At 41.9% G+C, this 12,553-nt stretch overlaps 1 protein-coding gene across 3 annotated transcripts in view; it reads right to left on the bottom strand.

Moving 5' to 3' along the window:
• LOC146606909 (uncharacterized) overlaps positions 1-12,553 on the bottom strand; it is a 156,890-nt gene that overhangs the window by 130,539 nt on the left and 13,798 nt on the right. Inside the window, exons 1-2 of one of the 3 annotated variants that reach the window (XM_085349274.1) lie at positions 2,968-3,078; positions 2,799-2,887 (exon numbers count right to left, since the gene is read on the bottom strand). The exons of 1 other annotated variant lie outside the window; for it this stretch is intronic. In XM_085349274.1, the coding sequence (XP_085205400.1) occupies positions 2,799-2,887; positions 2,968-2,977 (99 nt within the window). In that variant the 5' untranslated portion in view covers positions 2,978-3,078. Of the gene's footprint in view, positions 1-2,798; positions 2,888-2,967; positions 3,079-12,553 lie in introns of those variants that run through there. One more of the 3 variants, XM_085349282.1, reaches the window with a different exon arrangement.

Genomic DNA, 12,553 nt, shown 5'->3' with positions numbered 1-12,553 from the left:
CAGGGGGGTCTGTGAAAGAAGAAACACAAAAACCTGACAGGGAAAATTTAGGAGACGGTAGCTCGTGATGGCAGTCGGGCGAGCTGTTGTGTGTTGGAGACGGTGGCACTGACAAACCACAGGAGGCGGAGCTGGAGCGGTTAAAGATGGTCGACTCTTCATTGGGAATGACCAGAATGGAAACGTTTAGGTAGAACACAGGGGCGAGGCTGGACACGTGCAGACGACTGATCGTGGATACACAGGGTGTTGAACAGTAACACACTAACACAGAAATACTGCTGTAAAGGTCCCAGTTAGACATGCTGAAGCACAGGTCAATAAACAATCTCAGCTTCCCTGTGTGATTTCACTTCATGGCTAAATCATCGTTTCAGGCTTCTTTGGGTATTTGTGGGTTTGAAGTTTTCACCCTAATTCATAAAAAGCCAATAAACAATCAGGAGAGAGGAGTTCGTCTTTCTAATTACAACTAATACGATTAAAAGACTTATTTATAAACTCCGTTAGCGTCACAGTACAAAGTTAAACAGAGAATCAGGAATCCTCTCTTAATATAAGTGATCACATAGATCTGTCAGCAGCAATTTGTCACGTAAAAACAGCACATCAAAAGGACTCTGCAGTCACAGCGCCCCCTGCTGTTATCACACTAGAAGGGTATTTATTATTATATTAATTATGCAGCATGCAAACATATATAATGTCTCTCTGAGGGCATCTTCCTGAAATATTAATGCATGTGCTAAACAGCTGTACTCAAAGGAAGCAGACTCACACACACACACACACACACACACACACACACACACACACACACACACACACACACACACACACTCTGTTAAGCATGTGTGCATGTTGGCTGTTCATGATTTATTTATGGATTAGATTAATTCAGATCTTATTGCGCACAGAACTCTGGGGTGTTACCAGTTCATTACCAGTCATGTAACAGTAGCCCAGTTCAGCACAAACCCAAACAGTGATGACATACTGGTCTGAGCTCAGCTGTGTCAGGACAGGTTGGAGTGATCTTGCTTCACTCACATTCAACAGAAGCTTTGTGGAGATGAAATCAGTGTAACACTGCGCCTGCTCAGAGACCACAGACGGTAACAAATGAATCACTTTGTGAGGAAAGCCAGCTGGACTGTCTGAGCTGTCATTGATCGGTTATTAGTTGTTTCCTGGCAGCTTTCTCCGAACAATAACATCAAAAAGCCACCAAACCGAACATGATGTGATTAATCTGCTGCACACAGGACGCTGCTGAACACCTAAATGTAACCACGGTAGCTTCTGACCCCACTTCCGCCAGTCCCTTTATTGTGGCGGGAATGAACCCTGCATAAGTTCCGGGTCATTCAGCTGCATGTCCCTGCTCCTCTGGCTGCTGCTGTCCCTGTGGTTGGCGTACTTGTCAGCTATCGACACATTTTACAGTTGACAGCGTGCAATAACCCGGCCGATTCATTCATCTTTACACTACCTCACAATCGACTCAACGGTGAGTTATTTGTTTGTTTCGTCACAATTAATGAAAATGCGGAGCCGCGATCGCACATCCTAAAACGCCGGTAAGCTAATGCTAGGCTAGCGACAGTAAGTGCAATTACTAGTTTTATTTATTGAATATTGTTGTTTTTGTTTATTCCATTATGGCCGAATGTTGACTTAACGTATCTAGAGTTGGACGAGTGATTTGAATTTTGTAGATTTGTCCGTTTTGGATGTTTTTTGTTACTTTTCTGATGAAATGCCAAAACGGCCTATGAGATTTTGCATTGAGTTAAATTCCATTTAAATTATTGAATCTGTTGCGCAACACCTGTGATTGAATGAGTTTTGTAAATATATTCGATTAACTTTGGATGATATTTATTAGCTTTATGGCTGATATACTTTGATGGGACCCATGAGAATGTTTTTCTATAATAGTATGTTGAATGAAATTCATTATAAGAGATGATGGTTTGTTGATTGTTGTATGAAACATGGCATTAATTGTCTTTGTTATTTATGTATTTATTTTGTCACAGCAGTAGGATGCGGTTTCATTTTCTTCGCTGAAGGATAATTTGTTTTTGACCTTGTTTAGGTCAGGTTTTTTTTTTCTCCCGCGATCAGCCCTGATCAGCGCGGGATGGCGAGCCACCCGACCACCGCTACGTTGCGGTAGGAATCGTGAACCTATGGACTGAATCAAACTGTTGACACATGACCTATCACAGGTCCATGGAACTAAACTAAATCACATACTGGACCACACCTCATCCCACCTCCTTTTGGAACCTAAGAAGCTGTTTTGTATTGTCAACATTATTTTTGTTTGTGATATATTTGCATATTTTTCTTTACTTTTTTGTACATCCGTCTTTACATTTCTCATAACAAACATAATATATATATTTTGAGCTCTACTTTGGTTTCCTGTGTTTGATTCACACACTCAGGCTCCATAGTGGAAACTACTTCTGATAGCTCATTGTCTATGAAGCTGCAGTCAGGCACCCTGGTCCTGTAACCGCGTTACATAAACCACGGCCTTAGAGGATCTCTGCCCTCTGTTATAATAACCACACATCTACTAACAAATAGCTAATTATGTATCATTTATCTATAATTATTTCTTCATGAAATCACAAAACAACGAAGCTAAGATGCTCAGTAAAGACGGCGCTGGCCTTTCTATCACTGTCCACTGTCAAAGACGGATGTCCCATAACCAGAGTGGCTGCTGCTTCTGCCTCGTGTCTCCACACAGAAAGGTCAACAACTATTTGAGGCATATTTACCTCTCTGTCACCAGCCCCACAGCAAACACATACAGAACGACCGTCAGCAGGAGTCAGGCTTTGGACTGTACAGCTCCATGTCCACTTACCTGGAAGAGAAAAGACAAATTAAGTAGTTGCTTAAAAAAACAAAATTATTTCTTATAATAGTAACTGGTGAACTAAGTACCTGCTACCATCACAGATCATCAAAAACAAATGCACAGACAGTGGCTGCGATGTACATTTTTAATTGTTTGTAACACTTGGATTCACTTTAGTTGTTTGTTACGACAAAAACCAATCCCAGCACAGGCAGCAGCACCCACAGGCGTGTTGTTTGTGTCACTGGCAGCTATAAATAACAGCAACATGTGAATGGAAGTCCGCCGAGCTATTCTTAGGCTCTGCACTAAAGGAAAAGCCATAAACTGCAGTGTTCTTGATATGTTCCCCCAAACATACAAAAAATCTAATCCCATTTTTAAAAAATGATAAAAAGAAAAGAAGATATACAAACATCAAACGCCATAAAATGCTCTGAACAGACAAGCTTCCACATGACATTTTACCTTAATGCAGTCACACGCTCGCTCCCTAAACGGAGACTCACTTGATTCAATTTTAAGAACTCCCTGCAGTGTGACCGATCCTGGAAGCTTCACTACATCTGTCTAAGACAGAGAAATCACTCAAGGACATGGGCCCTGGCCCCCTTTATAAAGGCCCCTGGCCTCAGACTATTCTGTAAGTAGGGGACTGCACTGAGATACCAAACCAGCTTATGAAATGTGACAGTGTGATTGTGTTTAGTGCAACTACAAGATAGAACCGATTAGTAATAAGAGCTAAGTAAACTTTATGCTTTATAAGTGTTTGCAGTGCTATGAGATGTAAAAAAATAAACCGAAATACACTTAAATACAAGTACTGTATTAACTATTATGTAAAATAAACTACAGAGTGCACTCTGCAAAGTGTGTTTGCAGGGCAAGAGATGCAAGAATGCATGACAATAGAATAGAATAGCTTTTATTGTCACTGTTACAAGAACAATGAAAGGCTGTGTGTGTGAAGTATTTACACAATCACAGACAAATTTACATTTACACAAGAAAGCTATGTACAAGTTATACATGCACCACTTCTGCACTCACTTCCGGTTGAGTGAACGCTGGCGCGACTGGCTGCCGCTACTCACCGGCCGCCACTCACCACTATCGCTAAACGTTAACGCTACTGGACTCTGGACTTCTGTCCTACTCCTGTTTCTAAGGCCCACCGGTGTCCCTACCCAGCTGTTCCTGTCCATGATGTGGCCTTTCAGGATCTATGTACTCTCAGTGTGGGTCTGGATCCTTATGTCATCGATCTACCGACTCGGCACTGGACTTCATCAATATACAGCTGATGAGCTCCTCCGGCTCCGCTTCTCTTTAGCTGCTCCGCCGCTGGCTGCTCTTCATTTCCACACGGACATTGCCTTCCTCCCTCGTCGAAAGTACGTACATCGAGGCTCCCGTCGGTATTTCCATTAGGATAATTCCAAACCAATTCAGTCCTTCTGGTCCACCTCTGGTCGCTCTCAACGGAACCCCTGCAGGTCTATTGACCACAATGTTCTGACTGGTCTGCCTAGGTCGGCTAACACTCTCATCCAGTCCGACAGTATTTCTGTCAACTTCGGCCTGCTTAATATCCGTTCGCTTACGAACAAAGGACATCTCATCCAGGATCTCCTAACAGACCGTAAGTTTGACTTTTTCTGCTTGACTGAGACATGGCAACAGCCCAATGACTTTTCGCAACTCAACGACTCCACCCCCCCGGGGTTTGTTTACACCTGCCAACCTCGCGAGTCCGGCCGTGGTGGTGGCCTCGCGATAATCTATCGCGAGAACTGGAAAGTCTCGCCGCTGTCCGCCCCTACGTACAGCTCCTTTGAATCTGTTGTTTGTCAACTTTCAGGACCTACCCCAACTGTAATAGCTGTCATCTACCGCCCCCCAAAATTTAATTCTGTTTTTATCAGTGACTTTGCCGATCTGCTGACCAATCTAGCTACTGTCTCCCCTAATATAATATTGCTGGGTGACTTTAACGTTCACGTGGATAACTGCGACCATCCTCTTACCAAGGACCTTCTATCCTGCCTTGATAGTTTCAGCCTTAAACAATACATAAACTTCCCTACCCACATTAAGGGCCACACTTTGGACCTAGTCTGCTGTTCTGGACTTACCCCCTCCATCTGTACAGCTGACGAACTGCTAATTTCGGATCATCTACTTTTCTCCTTTAATGTTCACATGACCCTCGCTGTAATTAACAATCCCCGTATTATCTCTTTCCGGAATATCAAGAATATAAATCTTGATATCCTTTCCTCTGCTTTTTCTAGCTGCTTGTCTTCTAACAACTTAGCTATTCAAGAGGACCTGGTACTTTTTTATAATCATAGCCTTAGTAGTATTTTAAATTCCCTGGCTCCACAAAAAACCAGAACTGTACTTTTTTCTCGCTCTGCACCCTGGTACACCCCTGAACTCCGGCTACTGAAAGCTAAAGGCCGACAGCTTGAACGTCTCTATAAGAAAACTGGCCTTACTATTCATAAGGATATGTTTAATAACCACGTTCTGTTTTACCAGGAATGTATTAGTCAAACCAAATCTGCTTATTACTCTGCTATTGTCTGCTCAAGTGAGAACTCTACCAAGACCCTTTTCTCACTATTCAACTCTTTTAACAGGCCACCTGATTCTCTCCCTGCTCATCTCTATTCATCTAACTTCTGTGATGCTCTAATGCTATTCTTTATTGATAAAATTCATAAAATACACTTAGACCTGGACCCTAATGCTCAATGTAGCTTCTCTGTCCTAACTTCTCCCCCTTCTCACTTCCTCTCTGTTTTTCAACTTCCATCCTTAGCTGATATTGCTGATCTCATCCATAAATCAAAGCCTTCTACCTGCCAGCTCGATCCTATCCCCACTGTCCTCGTCAAAGCCTGCTTATTCCCTCTCCTTCCCCTCATATCTGCTATTATTCACTCTTCACTCACCACTGGAACTGTTCCTGCTTCCTTCAAAGTTGCTGCTATTACCCCAATTCTGAAAAAAACTGGTCTAGATCCCAACAACTTTAATAATTTTCGTCCTATCTCCAATCTACCATTTCTCTCAAAAATCCTTGAAAAAATAGTTGCTTCACAAGTCCATCTTCACCTAACTGATAATAACCTTTTACGAACAGTTCCAGTCTGGCTTTCGTCCTCTACATAGCACTGAAACTGCTCCTATAAAAATAACAAACGACCTTCTTATAGCAGCTGATTCTGGTCTCCTCTCCATCCTTATCCTTCTTGATCTGAGTGCAGCTTTTGACACCATCTCTCATCCCATTCTCCTTAGCAGATTAGCTTCTATTGGTCTCTCTCACACTCCACTAGCCTGGTTTAAATCATACCTATCTGACCGCACTCAGTTCATTCAATTAAAATCCTTCACTTCTCAGCTTTCTCCTTTATCCACTGGGGTGCCCCAGGGATCTGTCCTCGGGCCCCTTCTTTTCATCATCTACCTTCTTCCACTCGGACATATTTTTCGTAAATATAATATTCAGTTCCACTGCTACGCCGATGACACCCAGCTCTATCTCTCTACCAAACCTGACTCTACTCTTCCTCCACCCTCCCTCATCCTCTGTCTAGCTGAACTTAATTCTTGGTTCTCCTCCAACTTTCTTAAACTCAACAGCAATAAATCAGAACTTCTTCTGGTTGGCACTAAACGACTGCTATCCAGAATTAACAATTTCTCTCTCACCATCAATAACTCGCTGGTCCCTATCTCTCCCTCTGTGAAAAGCTTGGGTGTCATTCTCGATAGCACATTATCCTTTAACTCGCATATCAATAATATTACACGTGCAGCATATTTCCAACTCCGTAACATTAATCGCCTCCGCCCCTTCCTCACACCTCACGCCACTGCCATTCTCATCCATAATCTTGTTATCTCTAGAATTGACTACTGCAACTCATTATTATTTGGCCTCACACAAAAATCTATCAACAAGCTCCAACGTGTCCAGAACTCTGCTGCCCGTATTATTACTAGGACTTCTTCTACCCACCACATCTCCCCAATCCTGAAGCAACTTCACTGGCTCCCGGTCAAATTTCGCATCCATTTTAAAATAATTCTGTATACATTCAAGGCTATTCATTCTCTCTCTCCACCGTACCTCTCTGACTTATTACAGATGAAGCTCCCATCCCGCTGCCTCAGATCTTCATCTTCTCTTTCTCTCTCTGTTCCCTCTGCTCGTCTGATCACAATGGGAGGGAGGGCCTTTAGTTGCTCTGCCCCTCGACTTTGGAATTCCCTACCCCCGGACCTCAGAAATATTAGTTCATTCTCTCTTTTTAAGTCCACCCTCAAAACTCATCTGTTTAAAATTGCCTATTCTTAAATTTCTGTATGTTTTAACTTTTATCTTCTATTTTTACCATTGTGTATATTTCCAGTTTTTATCTGTTGTACAGTGTCCTTGGGTGCTTTGAAAGGCGCTATTTAAATAAAATGTATTATTATTATTATTATTATTATTACCTGCAAACATACGGATACACTAGGGCTGCTCAATCGGATTTTAATCTCGATTACGATCTGAGCTTTCAACGATCATTAAAAATGACTGAGCCGATTATTAGCCCCTCCCTCGTGCTTCACTCTCGCGCTGCTCCGTGTGGCAAATCAAGCGCACCTCTTTCGAACACGTGTCACAACAATTAAGAGCAGCGGTCTCCAACCTTTTTTGCGCCACGGACCGGTTTATGCCCGACAATATTTTCACGGACCGGCCTTTAAGGTGTTGGATAAATACAACAAAATAAAACCAGTACCGGTACCGAAAAAAAGAAGAGTTATTCATAACACACGTGAAAAGACCCAGGAAAACCGAGTAAACGATAAAAGCGATAACAAAATAACACTGAAAACCGATAAAAACCCTGAAAACCATATATTTCACACCTGAGCCTCAACTCTCGCGGCCCGGTACCAAACGACTCACGGACCGGTACCGGTCCGAGGCCCAGGGGTTGGGGACCGCTGATTAAGAGGACCCGAGGGAAGCTCGGAAAGCTAAGCAGTAGTTATTTGGAGAGGACAGTGACTGCCGTTGGTTGAACAGAGAGGTAAAAAAAACTTCAGTGGTGTGGAAACTTTGCTACGGTGTCGTAGCTGCACCACAGAGCAACACTGCAAAGTTCACTAAACATAGATGTTTACATTTTTCATTTATTTCTTATACTGCAAACATTTGCACTGTTATCAGTATTTGCACTATTTTATATTATTTTTTGACAATCTTTAAAGTCATTATTCAACACATTGTTATTGTTAAATAAATATCGTCAAATAATCGAGATCTCAATGTCAGTGAAAATAATCGTGATTATCATTTGTGCCATAATCGAGCAGCCCTAGGATACACCCATACAAACATACACGCACACACATACATGTATGTATAAATACATGTATGCATGCGAACATACAGACACACATACATGCCATGGCTCGCTGACTGGGAGTGCCGAACTGAGCTCCACAGGAATGAATCCAAAAATGTTACATTTGAATGTTTCAGATCATCAACAAAATGTTAATATTAGACAAAGACAACACAAGTAAACACAACATGCAGGTTGTAAATGTAGCTATTTATTCTTATTAGAGTTATAATTCAGCCCATCGGAGGGTTTTCAAGTCTGAACCACCTTTTTAAGTCACAGCACCAGCTTGAATAGACCACTCAACAGCCCCTCAGAGGTGAACTAGCTGGTGTGTTTTTGGATCATTGAACACATGTTGATGACATTGATGGTCAGGGATGCAGAGCAGATGCAAAGCCACAGCAAACCACAAAGAGAAGCCCAACAAAGAACCTGCTGTCTGTATTTTTAGATTTTAAGGTTTTTTGATGAAGACAAAAACAAGGACAGCTTCCTCCAGGGAGAAGCTAGAAGCTGCCTCCTGCAGCTATAAATAGCAAGGCTTCAGGAAATCTCACTCTATATCAGGAGTATGGAAACTGATGGGATGGCGTGCACCCTGCTTAATATTTTGGAGGACTAAATTGCAGCATCTCAGTCATCAATGAGGAAGTAAAGCACTGTGTACTTTAACACAAAATGATCTGGGTATAAAGTAAACTGCCATTAATGGTAAATATTATTAATGTATTTACAGACCATAAATATTTAAACAGGCACATAGTTTTGTTCTTTAAGGTTAACAAAACCATGATAACGGCGTCTACGTTACAGGACATTTCAATGTGAATGTAAGTGCTCTATTCTTAGGAAACCGTGGCCTTTCTGTCGGTTTGGATCTGCTGATGAGCCTTTGGTCTATATAAATAGACTGACTATGGCATAATCATGACTTTTGTCATCACAGAAGTGATGGGAGCATTCAGAGACTAAAAATAAAGCTGTGGAAGAGCAAATAGTGTGCACAATTCATCTGATCGCAGAGAAGCAGTGAAAAACCCACAGAAAGTAAAAGATAGACGTCCTAAAAACTGGTGCAATTCAGTATAATATCATTGCATGTTTTGTTGCAATGGAGCAAACAACAACAGTACACTACTTTGCTGGGACTAAAGTATCTCACATATAACATGGATGCTGTAACATCCTTGACGTATGCACAGGAGTACAGAAGTAAAACAGCAGGAGTGTTAGCTCTACAGAGGAAAAGACACGCCTGTTACGTCGCTTACTACCTGCTTCTTGTCACCACATCGCCCGGTAGGATGGTTTCGACTCTCTCTGTAAGTGTACATCTCACTCTAGACTCTGGCTAACCCATTCTCTCCTCCCTCCGCAGCATTCCTACCAGCCCACCTATGGCTGTGCCACATCATACTGTTCATGGTAATACCGGTATAATGTTGGGCAACGATAAAAAAATGAAATATCGCGATACAATATGGGTAAAACGCGGATGCGCAGTGCCTTTGTTTTCATGCACGCATGGCCGAAAAAGCATGGTGGCGACAGGGAAGGGGGAAAGTGGATCGTTGAGTGAAACGGATGAACCAGAACTGGTTTGTAAAAATGCTGCAACGTAACTGGTTTGGTGTTTGTCCGTCAGATACACAACAAAGCACTATTTTTTTGTAGAACATGCTAGCGGGCCGTCGTTATTGCCGTATTTGTTGGACTAAGGTGCTCGGAAATCTGGGAGTAATCTGGGTCCTAAACTCCGTCCGCTTCAGGTCCCAAAGTCAAACGCACACTGCAGCACATTGAGAGTTAAAAACTAAATTCTTTCAACTTTAATAAAATGATCAGTGTTGCTGCTTTACCAGATGTAACAATTAAGTTTAACATCCAGGCATCCATGAAAACAGAATTTATTATATTTAATGGAGTTAGAAGTTAGCAGGAACTAGTGCAAGTTAGCTCGCTAGTTTTGCTAGTTACCTAAACATGATATAGCATGTTCTGACAGAGATTTCTGAAAAAGTTCAAACGTACAGCTCTGCTGTCACTTTAGTCAGGAGAACAACTGAGATAATCCATCCACAATACGAGGTTAATCATTAATATACTGCAACAACACAGGAATAGAGCTGCTGTGATAGAATACAGCATTAATGAATCAATGGTACAGAAGTGGAGGAAGCAAGAAGAATGAGTTGAATAGTTTGATTTATCTGACTGCTTTGTTTCTTGTGCCTTATAATCCCGTGCAGCTTATGGTCCGAGAAATACATATTTGACTTTTTTATTTGGCACACTGCAGTTTAATGTTGCAAAGCACCTCTTTTTAACTTCAGTGGATATTATACATGGTTATGCTCAGGATATGTCAGCACATTTCTACTGGAAATGCCTTTTGGTTAAACTTTCAGCAAGGAATTTGCATTTGCACTGTTACATTTTTACAAAGCTTTAATGCACATGAAAAACAGCTGCTTGTTTAAGTGAAAATAAATGGATGGGTTTTTTGCACTAGTAAAGTTGTGGAGTTGTATTTTGTCTCGCATCAATTATATTGTCAGTTATATTGTTATTGCAAATTTTCAAATATATGTCGTGATAAATATTTTTGGCCATATCGCCCTGCTCTAAGCCCACCCATTTAATCCAAGCCCATATGTATTTCTCTGTAGTTTGTAAATAAACATTTTCACTGCACCATCTGCTCCTGAATCCAGAATCCTCCTATGCCATGACAGAACATCTAAATCAGCAACATTTTGGACTCTTCTGAAGCACTTTCTATCATGCTGTAAGCACCTGAGAGATGAGTTGGTATCTACGGATGAAACGAAATCATTTGAAGAACTTTACATTAGCCTTGAGAATAGTTAGCTTCATAACTTGGCCAGCTCCAGGCCTCGAGGGCCGGTGTCCTGCAGGTTTTAGATCTCACCCTGGGTCTACACACCTGAATCAAATGATTAGTTCATTACCAGGTGTCTGGAGAACTTCAAGGCATGTTGAGCCATTTAAATCAGCTCGACACATCTAAAACCTGCAGGACGCTCGTGGCCTGGGTTTGGACACCACTGCCATAACTGAATACTGAAAGAAACTACAAGTCACGATCAGCTTCCTCATCAAGAACAATGTGAGAAGTCAGTGCAGCTGAGCAGACTTACTCAGGAGGAGTGATAGAGAAGGACTGAAGAATGGCCACATCAATTCTCCCTGTGCGATAACACAGGTGGATCCTGCAAAAGGAGTGTGTTGTCTCTAGTACAACACATAACAATTCTGGGTTTATCTCTGGACTCCATCTCTTTTACATCACTCTGTCAGAGGAGAGATTCAATCGGGCATACTGGGCATTTGCCCGGTGGGCCGACGGTGATTCTTCGTTTTTATGGGTCGATGGGTTTTGTTTTGTTTGTTTGTTTTGTAACGGCATGAGCAATGGAAGGTGGCGGATTGGCCAGATGCTGGACGATGTGTAAAAATAACTCTGTTGTTTGGTGGTGGCTATGGCGGAGCTTCCACAGTAAGAAGTTATGACCTGCAGTCTATCTGGGTCAGATATAGACCAAGCTTAGTTGTAGCTATTTTCGTTGTGCTGACTTTTTACTGTCAGTTCCAATAACTCGTACTGCGTGCTAGCTAGCATGACTGGGTGGGTGCTATGATGTTACTGATAGTGAACTTTATTTTGTTCATAAGGTTAGTTAGTAGAGTTGACAACCGTCCCGTAAAAAACAGAATCATCTCGTATTCAGAGAAAATATTACAGGTTTCGTATTGAGGTGAAAAGGAACAGTTTGTCCCGGACTTCAGCTACAATGAAAAAGACACAAAGCTGGAGTTATTCTGTCATTACGCTGCACAGCTGTCTCTTCTCCTCTCATCCCCTCCCTCTCCTGTTGCTACTTCAATCATGAAACTGATCAATGATCAGCTGATCGGCTCTCTTGTTTGTTTATCACCCACTTTGTGCCAGAAAGAGGAAACCAGCGGATGTCGCGCTAAACAACAGCAGCACGTTTGATCAGCTGTTGTTAGAATTTATTTAATATTAATTTCTAGTATCAGCTGATGTTTGCTGGAGCCACAGCTGTAAAGCTGCTGGTCATGATATGGTTTGGATATGTGGTGAGAGGGAAACATGAAGATGAAACCAGGAGATGTCCTTACTGAATCATCAGAGCTGAACAGGTGATGGAGAAACAGGTTTACCTTTTAGGTGACATGGATGAGTTGAAGTTATGAACTGTTT

The sequence above is a fragment of the Diplotaxodon limnothrissa genome, unplaced genomic scaffold (genome assembly GCF_057381915.1).
Source record: "Diplotaxodon limnothrissa isolate DT_005_m unplaced genomic scaffold, D_limnothrissa_male_GT1.1 unmapped_scaffold_4, whole genome shotgun sequence".
Classification (NCBI taxonomy): Eukaryota; Metazoa; Chordata; class Actinopteri; order Cichliformes; family Cichlidae; genus Diplotaxodon; species Diplotaxodon limnothrissa.
Note: the sequence above shows the minus strand (reverse complement) of the source record. Positions and strands in the feature narration are given on the sequence as shown.